The sequence below is a fragment of the Suricata suricatta genome, chromosome 8 (assembly GCF_006229205.1).
Source record: "Suricata suricatta isolate VVHF042 chromosome 8, meerkat_22Aug2017_6uvM2_HiC, whole genome shotgun sequence".
Lineage (NCBI taxonomy): Eukaryota > Metazoa > Chordata > Mammalia > Carnivora > Herpestidae > Suricata > Suricata suricatta.
In genome coordinates this window covers 27,718,244-27,735,332 of record NC_043707.1, presented here as the reverse complement: position 1 = coordinate 27,735,332, position 17,089 = coordinate 27,718,244, and the positions used below count along the sequence as shown (strand labels likewise).

General features: G+C 48.1%; 1 protein-coding gene across 1 annotated transcript in view; it reads left to right on the top strand.

Moving 5' to 3' along the window:
* The first annotated feature begins 633 nt into the window (after positions 1 to 633).
* The window catches only part of RCC1L (RCC1 like), a 23,996-nt gene continuing 7,540 nt past the window's right edge, over positions 634 to 17,089 (top strand). The window contains exons 1-6 of the mRNA XM_029948388.1: positions 634 to 1,017; positions 7,157 to 7,286; positions 10,006 to 10,134; positions 10,930 to 10,996; positions 12,463 to 12,514; positions 13,352 to 13,436. Coding sequence (XP_029804248.1) covers positions 697 to 1,017; positions 7,157 to 7,286; positions 10,006 to 10,134; positions 10,930 to 10,996; positions 12,463 to 12,514; positions 13,352 to 13,436 — 784 coding nt within the window. The 5' untranslated portion in view covers positions 634 to 696. The remainder of the gene's footprint in view (positions 1,018 to 7,156; positions 7,287 to 10,005; positions 10,135 to 10,929; positions 10,997 to 12,462; positions 12,515 to 13,351; positions 13,437 to 17,089) is intronic.

Here is a 17,089-nt window from a genome sequence, read left to right as displayed (position 1 = left end):
CTGCAGGGAAGAGGGCAGAGGGTAGAACGTTCGAGGCACTGTGTGCAACGCAGGGAGGCCTGAAGCGGCCCCGGGGATTCGTAAAGTGCAAGGAAAGCAACCGGATTCCACTGGCGTGAGGAGCTGTGGGCCGAGGTGAGCTGGGGAAGAGGATGCACTGAGGGAAGCTGCACCGCTGCGTTGCAGCGTCAAGAGCAGCGGACGCGCCCGTAAGACCTGCAGTCCAGCGCACTGTGGCTGGAGCACGACTGAGTGTCCAGGAAGCGGGTGGGAAGGCTGCGACAAGGAAGGAAAACCGAGACAAGGGCAGAGCACACATGGGACTCGCGCAGAGCGTGCCACCCCTAAGTGTTACCTCTGCTAATTGACAAGCAGCAAAGGGCCTTCCGTTCCCGCCGGAGCTGGGTAACAAGGGCGGCCCGGGGAGGATAGGCGTTCGGGCGGCCGCGGAGCTCGGAGACACACAGCGCTCAGGGGGCAGTGACGGAATCCCTAGCCCACGTTCCGCCCACTCAGGCGCGCTCCGCCCCGGTTCCGCCCCGCCCCGCCCCCAGCCTCCTTTCAGCCAATGGCAGTCCTCGGAGCCTTTGCCTTCAGCCAGTAGTCAACGTGGCCTCTGGCTCTGATATCGCGGCGTGGGGTCAAGGGTCACGCAAGATGGCGGCGCTCAGGAGGCGTTGAGGCGTGGAGCTGAGGATGGCGCTGGCTGCGCTAGCCGCCGGGGCTCGGCTGGGGCGGCGGCTGAGCGGATCGGGATCGGAGCTGAGGCCGGGCCGAGGGCATTGGACAGCGGCCGGACGCTCGCGAAGCCCACGCGAGGCAGACACGCCCGTGTTCCAGTATGTGGGCGAGCGCGCTGCCCGTGCGGACCGAATCTTCGTGTGGGGCTTCAGTTTCTCCGGGGCGCTGGGCGTGCCCACCTTCGTGCTGCCTGGCGCCGGGCCCGAGCCTCGCTCTGGCTCACGGCCGCGACGCAGGATCCAACCTGTGCCCTACCGCCTGGAGCTGGACCAGAAGGTGCGGGCCGCGGCTCCCCGAGGCCCTCTGCGAGAAGTTGGGAAGTCGGGTGGTCCGATGTCGGGGAGGAGGACCCTCGAGCCAGCTGCAGACCCGGGAGGGGATGGCGTTAGGGCGCTGCTCACATTTTGCCAGTGGCCGCAACGTGCCCGTTTTGTGCCCGACTGGCGTCCTTCCAACGTCACCCCCGGAATCGGGGTTGTCACCACAGTTTAATTTCGTTGTGGCTACAGAATATCCTTTAATTTCCCCTTTTAAATGCATCGAGACTTTGTTTCGTAGCTTAGCATGTGGTCTACCCTGGAGAATGCCCCGCGTGTGCTTGGAAGGAATGTGTGTCCGGCTGTTGGCAGAGTTGATGTCAGGTCAAGTTAGTCGGTAACTTCTTGGTTAAACTATTAATCGCTCCAGCTGTGATCCACCAACCTCGTCTCGCTGCTGCAGTGTTCATCGTTAGCCGCTGATTGTTTGCAAAAAGTATCCCTGAGGGGAGGGGGGGATGCTGTTTGCACCAAGTGATATCTGGGTCAGGTCACATCAGTAGAGCCTTGTGAATGGAGACTTCCAGGGACCCACCAGACAGATAGCTGGGAAGGCGCTGGGAGTGGAGCTTTGACGTGGCTCCACTTTCTGACAGTCCCTTTCTGTCCCCTCCAGTGGCTGCAGACTGCTGGTTTGCGCTGTAATTGTGAGCTGTCCGTGTTTTGAGCCTCCGCAGAGCTGAGCAGAGGTGGATGGGAACAGATCAAGTTAAAATGCTGCAAAGCTTGCAGTTCTTACTGAATCTCAGCTGCTTTTCTTGAGTAAACATTCTCTAGATTGCTTTGAGTCTTTGGATGATTTTCAGAGTTCTGAAAAATTCATTCGGATGTTTGCTAGTGTTCTTGTTGCTCCACCACGGTCACTGACGTCACTCAGTCCATGTCCTTTTAATGTAATTGCTGAGATGGTTGCATCACATCTGTGTTTCTCTTTGTCTTTTTTGTTTCTCTGTTAGTCCTTTGCTGCTGCCTTTTGTGTTACATAGGTATTTTTATAGTGTACCTCTTAAATTCCTTTGTTAGGTGTTTTGCCGTATATTTGAGGAGGTTTTTCTTGAGATGACACTACGTATCTTAATTTATCATAGTCTACTTTAGGTTAATAGTGACCTAATTCTGGAAAAAAAAAAATATAGCAACTTTGTTCCAACAAAGCTCCATTCCCTCCTCTCACCTTTGTGTGGTTATTGTGATATACGTTACATCTGCATACATGTTAAGTCAATAATACAGTTTTACAATGATTATTTTATGCAATTGTCTTTTAAATCATTTAAGAGACAAAAAGGGAAAAATGTATTCATGCAGTGTTTTATATTTACCTTTATAAATCTGTTAACTGGTGTCCTTCATTTCCTGTGATTTTTAGTTGCATTTGCTGTCCTTTCCTTTCAGCCTGAAGGACTCCTTCAGTACTTGTTCAGGCCCGAGTACTGAATTCGCGGTCTTTGGGCATGGCTTTCTTTCCTCCACTTCCTCTTCCTCTTTCTTTTAAAGATAGTTCTCCTGTTATCAGAATTCATTCTTGGTGGACAGTTTTTATCTTTCTGGCACTTTGAGTATGTTATTCTGGTTTCTGGAATCCCTCGTTTCTGATAAGAATTTAGCTGTTAATCTTAGGTTGTTAATCTTACTGTTGTAAGGACTTCCTTGTCCTTGAGGAGTCTATTTTCTTCTGATGCTCTCAGGAATTTTCTCTTTGTCAGCAGTTTAAGTGTCATTTATTGAGTAGCTTTGATCTGTAGATTTATGTTTTTCATAAAATGTGTAGTTTTCAGCCATTTTTTTTAAGTCCCCCCCCCCCCCCGTTCTTTTTCTCTTATCCTCCTGGGACTCATTACTAGATGTTGATACACTTGATGTTGTGTCATAGGTCTCTGAGTCACTGTTCTTTTTCCTTCTATCTTTTTTTTCCCCTCCCTGTTCTTCAGAATGAATTATTTCAATTGATGTTTCTTCAGGTGAACTACTTGGCCTGTTAGAGAATTCTTTCTTTTGGTTACTGTACTTTATCATTCTAGAAATTCCATTTAGCTTTTTAAAGTAGCGCTGTGCCCAATGTGGGGCTTGAACTCATGACCCTGCGATCAAGATCAGAAGCTCTACGGATTGGATCAGCCAGGCGTCCCCCCTCCCCCATTTACCTTGTTAATGTTTTTATTTTTACAGTCAGATTTTATAGCTGTGAAGTCATCGTCATCATGTTTTCCTTTAGTTCTTTAAACATGGTTTTAAAATACTCTTTGAACAATAGTTTATTGAGGTCTTTGATAAGTCTGGCGTGTTCTGTGTTCCTCTTAGTGTTGGTTTCTGTCAGCTGCTTTTGTCCCTTTGGTATATAGGTCACACTTTCTTGTTTCTTTGCAGGTCTTACTTTTTGGTTAAAAACTGGACTTCTGGGGTGCCTGAATGGCTCAGTTGGTTGAGCATCTGACTTCAGTTCAGGTCATGATCTCACTGCTCGTGGGTTCGAGCCCCACATCAGGCTCTGGGCTGACAGCTCAGAGCCTGGAGCCTGCTTCCAGTTCTGTCTCCATCTCTCTCTGCTTCTCCCCTGCTTGCTCTCTGTCTCTCTCAAATATAAAATAAAACAGTTTAAAAAATTAAAAAAAAAACTGGACTTCTGGGTGATATTTTATAATAACTTTGGATTCTGATATTTTTCCCTTGAGGGTTTTTTTTGGGGTGGTAACTTCTGTGTACTTCATCTATAGAATCAATCTCCCCTGCCGTGCATGGCCACTGATATCTTTGTTCCGGTGTTTGATTTGTCTGTCTCCCCCTCCTCTTTTTAGCCAGGCTTCTTGAGTGTTGCCCCCATCTGCGTACCTTTGTGGTCAGCCAATGATTTGGGCAGAGGTTATGCTTACTTTGGGCCTCTTAGGTTTCTACCTTTGATTCTGTGTATAGGTTTGGAGACCACGTTCAACGATCAGGCTGTTCTCAGGTCTGCCTCAGCTTGTGGCCCTGGGTGCCTGGGTCTGCCGTGCTCACTGGCCGAGTTTCCTGGCCAGCCACGGATGTGTGGAGAACCTTCTGTGGTAACTTTGTTGCTAGGATTGTTCTGTTACATTTCTGGCTGGTCTTGCCCCGGAAAGGATTGCAGCCTCCGACCAGCTGAGTTGTGGGTGCTCCTTGTTTGTGTCCTGCTGAGTTCACGACCGGGCAGCCAGCGTTTTCCTCTTCTGCCCCAAAGTAAGTCTGTCCTTCCTGGCCACAAAGTTGATGGCATTTGTGATCACCCCTGCCCTCTGAAAACTTCTGTGGTGACTGAGCTGGGGTAGATAGAGCAGCCCAGGATGAGGAAGTCAGCAGATGGCCGCTCTTGCTACCTGAAGTTCTAGTAGTCTCTCAGAAATCAACATTTTTAGTGTTTGTTTATTTATTTTGAGAGAGAGAGAGTACGCACGCAAGCAGGGGAGGGGCAGAGGGAGAGGGTGGAAGAGAATCCCAAGCAGGTTCCATGCTGTCTGCATAGATCCTGACGCGGGGTTCGAACTCACAAACTGTTAAGATCACCACCTGAGCCGAAATCAGGAGTTGGATGCTTTAACCGCTTCACAAAGAAACATTTGTCAGTCCATTTGCCTTTGATTTCTCAATCTGTGGAATAGTTGAGGTTTGTTTTCTCTTTTTTGTTTTATTGTTTTACAATTTTGTCCAATTCTATACTTTTTTTTTTTTTGGAGAGATTTGCTAAGCTTTTCTTACACCGAAGTTGGAAGTCCCCAATGGGACGTTCTTACAAAAATTATGTAATGCCAACTGTGTGTCCAGTATCATTCAAAGCCCTTTCACCCATTAGTAGACTTAATAATACAGCAGGTACTTATGAATGTTTGTTGAGTGTTGAATAAACATCACAAGCAAAGAGAATAAGCGTAGTGTGCCGGGTATGCCCTTAGGATTTATTCCTTTTCTGCATCTCCTGCTCCTTCGCTGGGTCATTTCTGTGAAGTTGGAGCCATTGCAGAAGTGAAGGGGCTCCAGAAGGCCAGAGAACGGAGGTTTTTTGAACAAGGGTGAATGTATGTAAGTTCCGTGTGAAATTACGAGACAAGACATCACAAGGCAATAGAAGGGAAGAATCGCTTTTGGATACCAACGAGACAAGGCATCAACAGATCACACAAGAAGTATTTTGAGGGTGCCTGGGTGGCTCAGTCAGTGGAGCATGTGACTCTTGATCTAGGGGTTGTAAGTCTGAGCCCCAAGTTGGGTATAGAGATTACTTAAAAAAGATATTTTGCTAGCATCAAGAAGTGCTGGATTTAAAAAAAAATCACGTTTGTTCATTTTCAATGGGAAGCTGGCATTTTCATCAGGATCAGGCTAGAGTTATGTGTGGTCACTGAGACTGACCACACAGGCCTGTGATAAACTGTAAACAGCCAAGAGATGGGGTGGGGGGGTCATGTGGGTGACCCTATCATTTGTTGTAGTTTTTTGGAGAGTGAATATTGGGACATCAGGCGTAAACCAGGACTATCACGGGTCAGCCAGGAAGGTGGTCCCTCTGGGCAGGATGGAAAGAAGGTTGACTGTAAAGCCAATCTTTGGTTTGCTTCTAGCCCCACCGGAAGCCTTGGTTTCCCCACCTGGTCAGTGGAGGCTGAGGATCCATAACAGGGTGGGTAAAACGCTCAACAAAGACACTGGCACTGTTAACGTGTTAAGTTCACGGTAGCTACCGGGCACCTTGCTGGCTTGGTTGGAGGAGCATGCAACTCTTGACCGCAGGGTTGTGAGTTTGAGCCCCACGTTGGGTATAGAGTGTAAGATTTAATATGTGGAGGCAGAGACGAGAGGAAAGAGAGAGACCAAGTTATGGAGCCAAGAAAGCCTTTACTGGGGTCTGCGGCCCCCCGGGTGAGGTTCTGCCACTCGAGTAGGGGTTGAGTCAGGGAAGTCGCGAGGTATTTTATGGGTGAAAGAGTTCCGGGTTTGGGTTTAGGAGGGCAGATTACCAAGTAAGAACATTTTAGGGCCAGGGCGGGGTGGGGGGAAAACTGGAGCTTCATGATTGGCTATTTTCATTTATTTTAAATGTTTTTATTTTATTTTTGAGACAGAGACAGAGCATGAGCGGGGAGGGGCAGAGAGAGAGGGAGACACAGACTAGAAGCAGGCTCCAGGCTCTGAGCTGTCAGCACAGAGCCCGAGGCGGGGCTCGTACCCACGAATGTGAGATCATGACCTGAGCCACCCAGGCGCCCCCATGATTGACTGTTTTCAAATGGCACGGGACATTCCAGGCCTGCAGGGTGGGGGTTGGGGTTGTCGGTGCATGGAGTTCTCCCACCTACAGCAAAATGGCTGCTCAGTAGCCATCTTAAGATAGCTCTTACATAGAGATGACTTAGAAATCTTAAAGTAATAAATAAATTCACTGTAGCTGTAATACTAATTCTTCTTTAGGCAGCAGTTTGAGAAGGTAGCAGTGCCACATACGGGTTAAGTACATGCTCTCTGGAAGAGATAGACTGCAGTTAATTTCTAGGAATCTCAATTTTCACATCTACAGAGTACTATTCTTACTACTAACAGTAATAGTTACCAGTACATTATAGAGCTCTAGGTGAAGTCACATACTGTTTATCATAAGGCTTCAGCTTTATTAGCTCATTCAGTTCTTAAAACAACCCAGTAAGAGAGACACTATTCCTATTTCTGTTTGACGGAGAGGTAATCCATCTCTGGTCACTGGGAAGGGGTAGACCCAACGTTCAAACAGGCAGTTTTCAGTTTACTACTATGTAAGACCGTGTCATTGCGAATGGGGTTGATAAAAACTCGTTCATAGGATGTTTATGAAGACTGAGATAATACATACCAACATAGTAAATGTTGGACAAATGTTCGTTGCTGAATCAGGGCACCTGGCTGGCTCAATTGGTAGAGTGTGGGACCTTTGATTTCAGATGTAGCTCAGGCCCCAGGCTGAGTGCAGAGATTAATTAAAAATCAAGTCTTAAAGAAAAACAAACTTTCCTGGCTATGTTCATAGTGTGTTGTCTTTGGGAGGAGAACCTGTCGTGTGTTGCTGAGAAAACTCATGATCCCCAATCAGTCTGTGTTTTATGGGAACTCTTTTTCAGATTTCATCTGCTGCCTGCGGCTATGGGTTCACGTTGTTGTCTTCTAGAACCAAGGACGTTACGAAAGTCTGGGGCATGGGGCTCAACAAGGACTCCCAGCTTGGATTTCATAGGAGCCGCAAAGATACCAGTGAGTGTCCACACTTCGGCTTCCGTGCACTAGGACTGGTCTGAGAGAGCGCGCTCCCTTTTGCCTTCCAGAATATGATTACAGAAGGCAGACTGGAACCACAGAATCGATAGTCTCAACTGGATGTTATCTGAAACCCGCTGTTATCTGAAACCGTCTGGGCTAGGTTGTTTGTCAGCCTCATGGGGAAGAACGCCGACCCTTTAGACAAAAGAGTGTTTGCTGATAAGTAAGGACGTTCCTCTTTTTGTGCCTAATTTATAAATTGCACTTTATCGTGGACATGTACGTGCAGGAAAAAACAGCATATGTAGGGTTTGGTTCTATCTGGTTTCAGGCATCCACTGGGGGTTCTTGGAATGTATCCCACGTGGATGGGGGGCAGCAGTACTGGACGGTACATTTACTGTCTGGATAAACCTGTTCATTGTTTTCTTGTTCTCTTATTCACATGCAAACGTTTTGCACTGTGTATTTTCTGCCTTTTTCCACTTAGTTTTCTATCAAGAGTCTTTTTATAAAGTCAGGTCTGAAGCCTCAGCTGTGAGATGCCACATTACCCTCGTTGTGCGTGTTATTGGGAGCACCTTTAGGCCCGCACGGAAGTGGGCAGAGCCCCATAAGGCAGGCCGCGTTCCTGTAGCCAGCTTCAGTTTTCAACTCAAACCTGCCTTGTGGGGAAGCAAATCCAACATCATTAATTTCATTAGTAAACATTTCAGTACGTATCTAAAAAAATAAATAAGGTCCTTTAAAAAAGTGCATAAAAGTAACGAATATCATTCCTTTATATTATCAAATATCCAGTCAGTGTTCAAGTGGTCAGTTGTCTCATAAATGTCAGACCACCTTTATTTTATTTTTTAAAAATTTGTTTGAATCAGTATCCAGATAAGGTTCCAGCATTGCAGTCAATTGAGAAGACCAATGTACGTACATACGTACATATGTATTTAAGTAGACTCTGCACCGATGTTGGGCTCGAACTCAAGAGACACCAAAAGTCAGCCAGCCAGGCGCCCCAGTTGGTAAGACTTTTAAAAGTCTTTTTAGTATTTTATTTTAATCGTTTTTCCTTGAAGCTTATATACTGAAGAAATTACTTTGGCAACTAACTAATTCAACTGTATTTGTGAAACAGTGAAATGAGGGGCGCCTGGCTGGCTCAGTCAGTGGTGGAACATGTGACTCTGCATCTGGGGTTCTGGGCTTGAGCCTCACGTTGGGTGTAGAGACTACATAAAAATAAAATCTTTAAAAAAAATAAAGACAGAAAGGAAAGACATCACATTGGTTATCCAATAGAATTCTCCAGTCTGGAGTTTGCTGAATGCATCTCTGTGGTGCCATTTAACATGGTCCTCTGTCCTCTGTATTTCCTGTCAATTGATATTTAGAGCTTGTCAGTCCCTCCCTCCTTCCCTTTATTCCTTCCTTCCTTCCTTCCTCCCTCCCTCCCTTCTCCTCCTTTCCTCCCCTGCCCCCCTCTTTTTTTAGAGCCAGATTCTCTTTAAATAATATGTATTTACTGCTTCCCAGGCCCTTAGGGGGTCTATGCAGATAGTAATGGGTGACGCGAGTCACTCTCCAGTATTTGGGAGCACCGCATCTTTTCAGCTAATAAGGCTGCAAACGCTGACAACATTGCCCAGTTTCTTTGATTTTGCCTAGAATGACATCATCTCATAGCGATAAAGCAGTTACTCCATGCAGATCAAAAGCTTTGTCCAAAAATTCCATCAGTCGCTGATGAAGACAAATGAGCAAGTGTATTATTGTAACTGTAATCATGACATTTTTTTGGGTAGAGTCTTTTGAGACATGGGGTCCGTAGGAGAAAACACAGGAGCTGTTAGTGATAAGTAGATTGGGAACTGGTACCCTTGCAGAGCTTAACCTCAGCCACCATTATAGGTGTTAAAAGCTCTTTATTTAAAACCTATAAGGGGAGACCCCACACAGACCAGAAGTTCTATAGAGTGACTTCTAGGAAACTTTCTCCCTTACTTGCTTATTTCAAAATAAAAATTTCCTAATTAATTAAGTGAGCTCTACACTCAACATAGGGCTTGAACTCACAATCCTGAGATCAAGAGTCGCAGAGTTGCATGCTCTACTGACTGAACCAACCAAGTGCCCCTAAAAAAATTTTTTTGTTGTTGGCTAGAGACCATATTTGTGTACCTTTAGAATCCTATCAGTGCGTAGAATAGACAGTGGAAGGCTGCTTTCTGCCTCTGTCCACCTAGCCTCACAGTGTTTCCCCCCAAAGACCACCTGTGTCAACAGCTTCCAGTTTCTCCTTCTAGAGGGGCTTAACATACAGGCGAGCTGACTTCTTTGTGTCTTCTTTCCGCCTCCTTTTAACACGGTGCCATCAGTACGTGCTGCTGTTTTCCTTCCTTCCTGAGAATCGGTCGTGGGCTTAACTGGAGGAAAATGCTTTTCTTTCCTTGGGCACAGAAGGCACTGACACGGGAAGGCTAATCAGACTCTGATTTCCAGTCCCCGGATGCGTCACCGTTGGTGTGGCGGGTCCGGGATTGGGGACTGCGCTTCTGGTCTTGGCTCAGTCGCCACCTCGTGTGCCTCGAATAATCACTGTGGCCTCTGGCCGTGGGGCAATGTCGTGGGGGGCGTGCACAGCACGATCTCTGACCTCTGAAGCACTATGACTCTCTGTCCTTGTGACTGCGACACTGGTCGTCCCTCGTTTCAGCCAGGGGATACGAGTACGTGCTGGAGCCCTCGCCGGTGCCGCTGCCTCTGGACAGACCCCAGGAGACGCAGGTGCTGCAGGTGTCCTGTGGCCGAGCGCACTCGCTCATCCTGACGGACAGCGAAGGAGGTGAACTGGCCCGTTCCGGTTCCGGGAGGCGCAGGGTGGGGGGCGCACTCCTGCCCTTGGGTCCTCAGCAGTTCGTTTGCTTGGACCGCACCTGATTAGTGAGGCTGTTGGCATTTCCCGAGCGAATCAGGAGGACAGCCGGCTCTGTTGTGTCCTCTGCTCTCAACTATGCTGACCACGTCCACCTCGCAAGGCGCCTGCGCGCTTTGTGGTGGAGTTGCCAAGCTGGGCCACGTGGGTGTAGACCGCTCTTTCTGTTGTGTTGAAAGAAGCCCATTTGCTAATGCTGCTTCTGTTTGGTGGGCTTCCAGAGTCCAGATAACACTGACTTCCTCCAGAAGAGCAATTGTTCCTAGGGAAAGGCCAACTGGACCCAGTTTTCCCAGTTCCATTTTCTGGCTAAGCATGCTTTGCAGAAAAAGGCAAAGGCGGCGCTCAGGAACTCTTGCCAGAGCAGCTTTGACACTGAGGGTGACCTAGTGGTGGGTCCGGGGAGCGGTGGGGTGCTGGGGCCTTCCTCAGAACGTGCTCACCCCACACGTGGCGCTCCCGAGAGGCGGGAGGAGGGGTAGGGGGCAGGCAGCAGGCACGGTCACAGTGGCCCAGCCTGTTACTGCGGGTCTGGATCCCAGCATGCCCTCAGGGGCCCGGTGGGGCTGGGGAGGTCAGAGGAGGAAATGAGACGGTGGGACGAGCGGTTGGACTGAGACCACCTCCGAGACCGCCTTGCAGTCCTGCCGCACTGGGACCCCGTGCACCTGCAGAGCGGTTGTAATCGGAGGTGTTCTTGTTCAGTCTTCAGCATGGGAAACAATTCTTATGGGCAGTGTGGAAGAAGCGTGATCGAAAATGAAATTTACAGGTGAGTTCCCCAAAGGACTACCCCCTTTCCCAAACTGCGTTAAGCATTTAACATTTCTCCCGTGGTTACTAAGCGATAGACCCTCAGAGCAGGAAGCTGCAGGCTTCCTGATGCTTGAGAGGGGTGGCGAGCAGTCCCTGGGAAGCCTTGGGGGGTGTTGTGCGGCTGCTGCATAAGCTTGGAGGAAGGGAGGGCGGACGAGCACTGATTGTGGTGCATGGAACTGATTTCCAGTTAGTTGTTTTTTTTTTTTTTAACTTTATATATTTGAGAGAAAGAGAGAATGAGAGAGAGAACAAGTGGGGGAGAGGGGGAGAGGGAGAGAGACAGTCCCAAGCAGCCTCTACATTCAGTGCAGAGCCCCGCGTCGGGCTTGAACTCACGAACCATGACATCATGACCTCATCATGTGCAATCGGCTGAGCCTCCCAGGGGCCCTTACAATTAGTTTTATGTTTTTACCAAATTAATTAACTTAAGAAGTTCCTTCTGTCTATTCTTATATATATATGTATATATATATATATATTTTTTTTTAAATATTTATTTTTGAAAGAGCAAGAGCAGAGGAGAGGCAGAAAGAGAGGGGAACTCAGGATTCGAAGCGGGCTCCCTGCTGACAGCAGCAAGCCCAGTGTGCCTCTCAAGCCCACAGACTGCGAGATCATGGCCCGAGCTTAAGTTGAGCCTTCCAAGCGCCCCTTCTCGTGGCCCCATTCTTACTTATTTTAATCTCCCCCCCAATATTTTATATATTTTTTATTAAACAAATTTTTTAAGATTTTATTTTTAAGGGGCGCCTGGGTGGCTCAGTCGGTTAAGCGTCTGACTTCGGCTCAGGTCAGATCTCACGGTTCGTGGGTTCGAGCCCCGTGTCGGGCTCTGTGCTGACAAAGCCTGGAGCCTGCTTCAGATTCTGTGTCTCCCTCTCTCTCTGACCCTCCCCTGCTCTAGCTGCCTCTCTCTGTCTCTCAAAAATAAAAATAAAAAGCATTAAACAAAATTTAAAAAAGATTTTGAACTCACAACCCTGAGATCGAGAGTTGTAGGCTCTTCCGACTGAGTCAGCCAGGCGCCCCATGTTTATTTTAGCCTTTAAAAAAATTCCCCTCTCCTTCCTCACAGGATGCTGTTGGGTCTAAATACCAGTGTCCCTTCTGACATGAAGTGGGGCGCACCTGGCTGGCTCAGTCAGTAGAGTGTGTGACTCTTGATTTCAGGGCCATGAATTCCAGCCCCACGTTGGGTGTGGAGCCTACTTAAAAAAAAAATCCCCAAAGGGTTGTTGTTTTGTTTTACTTTAGTGCTTGGGCCAACCCCTGCCTTATATTTGACCTTGAGAGTTTCCCTAATCGTTATTGTGTGCCTGTGGGGGCTGCCATCAGGGGTGACAAGAGGGGGCAGAACCACACAGTGCCTACCGTGACCACATCTCTTGTTTCTCCCCAAATTGCTCCCGGCTGCAGTGAAAGCCACAAAATCACCAGACTGCAGGACTTCGAGGGACAGGTGGTCCAGGTAAGATGTGTCCTGAGAGCCACACGTCTAGCCCCAGGGGTACCTTTGCAGGGGTGAAAGCTGGGTGGGGTGATGGCAAATTGGTTAGGGCATGAATGATCTTAGTAGAAAGCAGTGCCTGCCTCTCGTAGGTCAGGAGAGTGTTATTTACACTAGGTTATGGGGTACAGAGTGTAACAAAGGTTGGGGGAGAACACTCAAGGGGGCAGGAACAGGTGAGGCTGGCCATGTCACAGTGTCTCCCACGCTGCGTATGTGTGTCCCACGCTGACTGTATCTGGCCCACCTTTTTATTTCCATGCCTGGCACATGGTGAGTGTTTGTAATAAATCCTCATAGCGCATGCGTACAGGAAGGGCTCTGAGCACTGAAGGAGAGCGGTTAAGTCTCCCAGGAGTGGAATGGAAGGGAGGACAGGTGCATCAGAGAGACCAGGGCTGGCTGTAGGAAAGATTTTATGGCAGGAGGAGGGTGCAGCCCGAGGGCTTGGAAGGGTAGATGGTGAGCTGTTGGCAAAGATCAGCCATGCACAGAGGGGTGGAAGGAATGGGGAAAAAAGAAAGGCTTGCGGAGAAGGGAGAGCTTGCTGAGAGATGGGGCGGGGGGCACCTGGCACTGGCTGGAGCAGGAGCAGTTTTGGGGGGCGGGAGACAAATGCTAGGCTGCGGTAGACTGAGCACGACTAAGGTGTGCCCACCGAGCGGGGCAGCCTCTCCGGACCGGCCAGGCACTGCGCAGGGGCCGAAGGGCATGTGGCAAGCTCTGGGATACCAGGGACACTGGGACACCAGGCTCCTGTGGATTCTTCCTGTTACCTCCTCTCTGTCCGCCCAACAGGTCGTCTGTGGCCAGGACCACAGCCTGTTCCTAACGGATAAAGGAGAGGTGTACTCTTGCGGCTGGGGCGCCGATGGACAAACAGGTAGCGGACCTACCCCCGTGCGGGGTGGGGGGTGCACCTTGGGCCGTAGGGCTCTTGTGGGCCAGACCTCACCTTCCTTAGACTCTTCTGTCTCCTTCCCCTCATCTACCCCCCGCCCCCGGCCCAGCTCCATGGCGAACCACCCATAAGGGGTTGGGTCCAGGGTTACAGGCTCCTCCACAAACGGGTTCACAAAGGCCATCGAAAGGGACCTTGACTGAACTGTTCGGAGCATGTGATTAAGGGCAGGAGGACGGAGGGACACGCTTCATCAACCTCACTTAGTCGTTTTGATATTTGTCCTAAGGGTGGGCCTTCACATTTAAGATTTGTTTATTTTCCTGTGTGTCTTGTTTTGATTTGTTTTTCACAGTTTAAGTGTTGGGTCGATCCTCCTCTGTCACCTACCACTGCGTCAAACCCCCTCTGTTCAGCCTTTTGTGTTTCCTTCCAGCCGTCCTTCACCCGTGTACATCTTTTATGTTGTAACCATAGCATAGGTGTGACTTTATGTGCTCGTCTCATTTAAGTGTGGTTGGCACAGTTTTCACAGCCGTGCTGTTTACTATTTGTATGATATGGCATCAGGCTAATTTACCGGAAGGTGAATTCATCATCATTCACCAAATAATTACTTAATCAATTACCCTGTTGTGAGGAGATACACCTTTTGGCTGGGGGAGGAATGAGACACATGGGTCACTGAAGATACTATGACATTTATCATGTACGCATGGAAACGTTTTGGAATTTTTTTAATTAAAAAAAATTTTTTTGAGAGAGCGCGCAAATAGGGGAAAGGGGCAGAGGGAGGGAGGGAGGGAGGGAGAGAGACAGAGAGAGCAGAGAGAGAGCGAGAGCGAGAGCGAGAGAGAACCTCAAGCAGGCTCCAAACTCAGCAGAGCCCAAAGCTGGGTTCCATTCCAGGACCCTGGATCATGACCTGAGCCAAAATCAAGAGTCGGATACTCAACCAACTAAGCTACACAGGCACCCCTGCTTTTTCTTTTTTCAGATTGTTGCCCTCAGATAAATTCCCAGTAGCGGGTCAAGGGATCGGAATATTGTTGTGTTTTGAGAACACACTGTTAAATTGCCTTCTAAAAGTTTTACCAGTGTACGTTGTCACCAGCAATGTGCAGAAGCACGCACACAGCAGCCATACCCTCTCTCGCAGCGAAGTATCGTCAATTTAGGTGTGCGCTAATTTCACCACTAGGCCAGTTTTTTAAATGCACATTTCATTGGTAACTGTAAAGTTGAAGCTCCTCTTTATTTTTAAAATCTTACTGTTGGTAATTTAAAAAAATTGGCTCTTTATAAAAAGAAGAAAATTATGGACACATTCTGACAGCACAGACAGGAATAAGCAGAAAAGTAAGAGTCCCGCTCGCTAGAGATCACCGTGGCTAATGGTTTCCTGGTGGCCACATGGACTCCTCTGGCCTCCCTTCCCTTGCTTGCTGCCTCGGGGTCCAGCCCCGCAGGCCCCCTGCAGTCATTTCCTAGAGCGTGCCTCCTGTTTGCAGCCACAGGACCTTGGCACAAGTTAACCCTTGCCTGGAACGCCCTGCCTTGCTCTCTTTTTTATCCGTTAGGCCTCATCTGGGGTGTCCTCTCTTCTGTGAAGTCTTCCCTTCCCTCCCCTTCCCTCAGGAAATTTCTTCCTAGAACGGTTGTTCCTCCTTGCAGATTCTAGCTCAGCATCCTTTTCCTTTCTTCCATAACCCTTCACAATATGAGCTACTTCAGAAACAATCCGGGGGCACCTGGGGGACTCAGTTAAGCGTCTGACTTCAGCTCAGGTCATGATCTTGCAGTTTGTGGGCTCTGTGCTGACAGCTCAGAGCCTGGAGCCTGCTTCAGATTCTGTGTCTCCCTCTCTCTCTGCCCCTCCCCTGCTCATGCTCTGTCTTTCTTTCTTTCTCAAAAAATGAGTAAACATTTAAAAAATCTTATACATGTTTTAGGGTATATACGAAAGATAATATGTGGGCAATACTCAAATTGGTGTACAGATTCAGCGCAACCCTGATCAAAATGTCAACTGCCTTATTTTCAGAAATGGACAGACTGATTCTGAAATTCAAATAGAATTGCCAGGGACGGCAAATAGCCAAAAAGATTTTGAAAAGAACAAAGATGGGGGACTCACACTTTGATTTCACAATGTACCATAAGCTAACATAATTGCAGCCCTGTGGTACTGGCGCAAGGGTAGACAGACGGTTAGAGGAGGATGAAGAGTCCAGAAGGAAGCCCACACCTCCCGGTCTGCTTTTTCAGTTGCACTGTAACGGACATGCCGCGTTCCGTTAGTTTCAGATGTGCAGTGCAGTGAGTCAGTATTTGTACACATCGGGGAACGACAGCGAGTCTCCAGTTAGCAGCTGTCCCCACACGTAGTTCCGAATCTTTCTTCGTTTGAAACTTTTGATGAGAACGTTTGAGATTTATTCTCTTACCAACCTTCACATGTATGATACGGCAGTATTATTTGTTTATTTTTTTTAAAGAGCGGGCGCGCATGAGCATGAGTTGGGGTGGGGCAGAGGGAGAGAGAATCTTAAGCAGGCTCCACGCTGAGCCCCGATGTGAGGCTCAGTCCCACGACCGTGGGGTCATGACTGGAGCCAAAATCGAGTCGGACCACCTGGGCGCCTTGCAGTACAGTATTACTAACTGTAGTTGCCATGCTGTTCATTACGTTCCCAGGACCAACTTAATTTATAACGAAGTTTCCACCTTTACCCCCTTGGCTCACGCCCCACACCCACCTCTGGCAGCCACCTGTCTGGTCTCTTGTATCTATGAGCTTGTTTGTCTGCCTTTCCTTCACTGTTTTTCTCTTAGACTTTCATTCTTTCCACATCTATATGAGACCACATAGTCTTTGTCTTTCTGTTTGACTTATTTCACTTAGCACAACAAAGCCAATGCACGTTGTTGCAAAGGACAAGATTGCATCCCTTTTTATGGCTGAATAATATTCCATCACACACACATGCGCGCTGGAGTTTCTTTATATGAGCCATTACTTTCGACATGAATGCTAAGACCATTCAGTGAGAGAAGGAATAGTCTTTCATAACTGTTGTTGGGATGACTGGATACATACATGCCAGAGAATGAACTTGAGCCTCTGCCTTACACCAACTATAAAAATGAACTCAAAATGGGGCCCTCAAATCAGATAAGCGTCTGACTTTGGCTCAGGTCATGCATGGTCTTGTCGTTTGTGAATTTGAGCCCTGCCTTGGGCTCAGTGCTGACAGTGTGGAACCTGCTTGGGATTCTCTGTCTCTCTCCTTCTCTCTCTGGCCCTCCCCGACTTGTGTGTGTGCACACACATTTTCTCTCAAATAATAAAAATACTTGAACTCAAAATGGATCAAAGTCCACTTAAGAGCTAACACTGTAAAACTGTTAGAAGAAAATGTGGGCTAATGTTTGTGATGTCGGATTAGGTAGCAGTTTCTTAAATATGACCCCCAAAGCATAAGCGAAAAAGAAAAAATAGGCAAATTTCATAACAGGCTTACGAAAATTAAAAGGTTTATGCAGCAAGGGATACTACCAAGAAAGTGAAGAAATAACCCACAGAATGGGAGAGAATATTTGTGAGTTGTATATCTGAGGAGGGTCTAGTACCA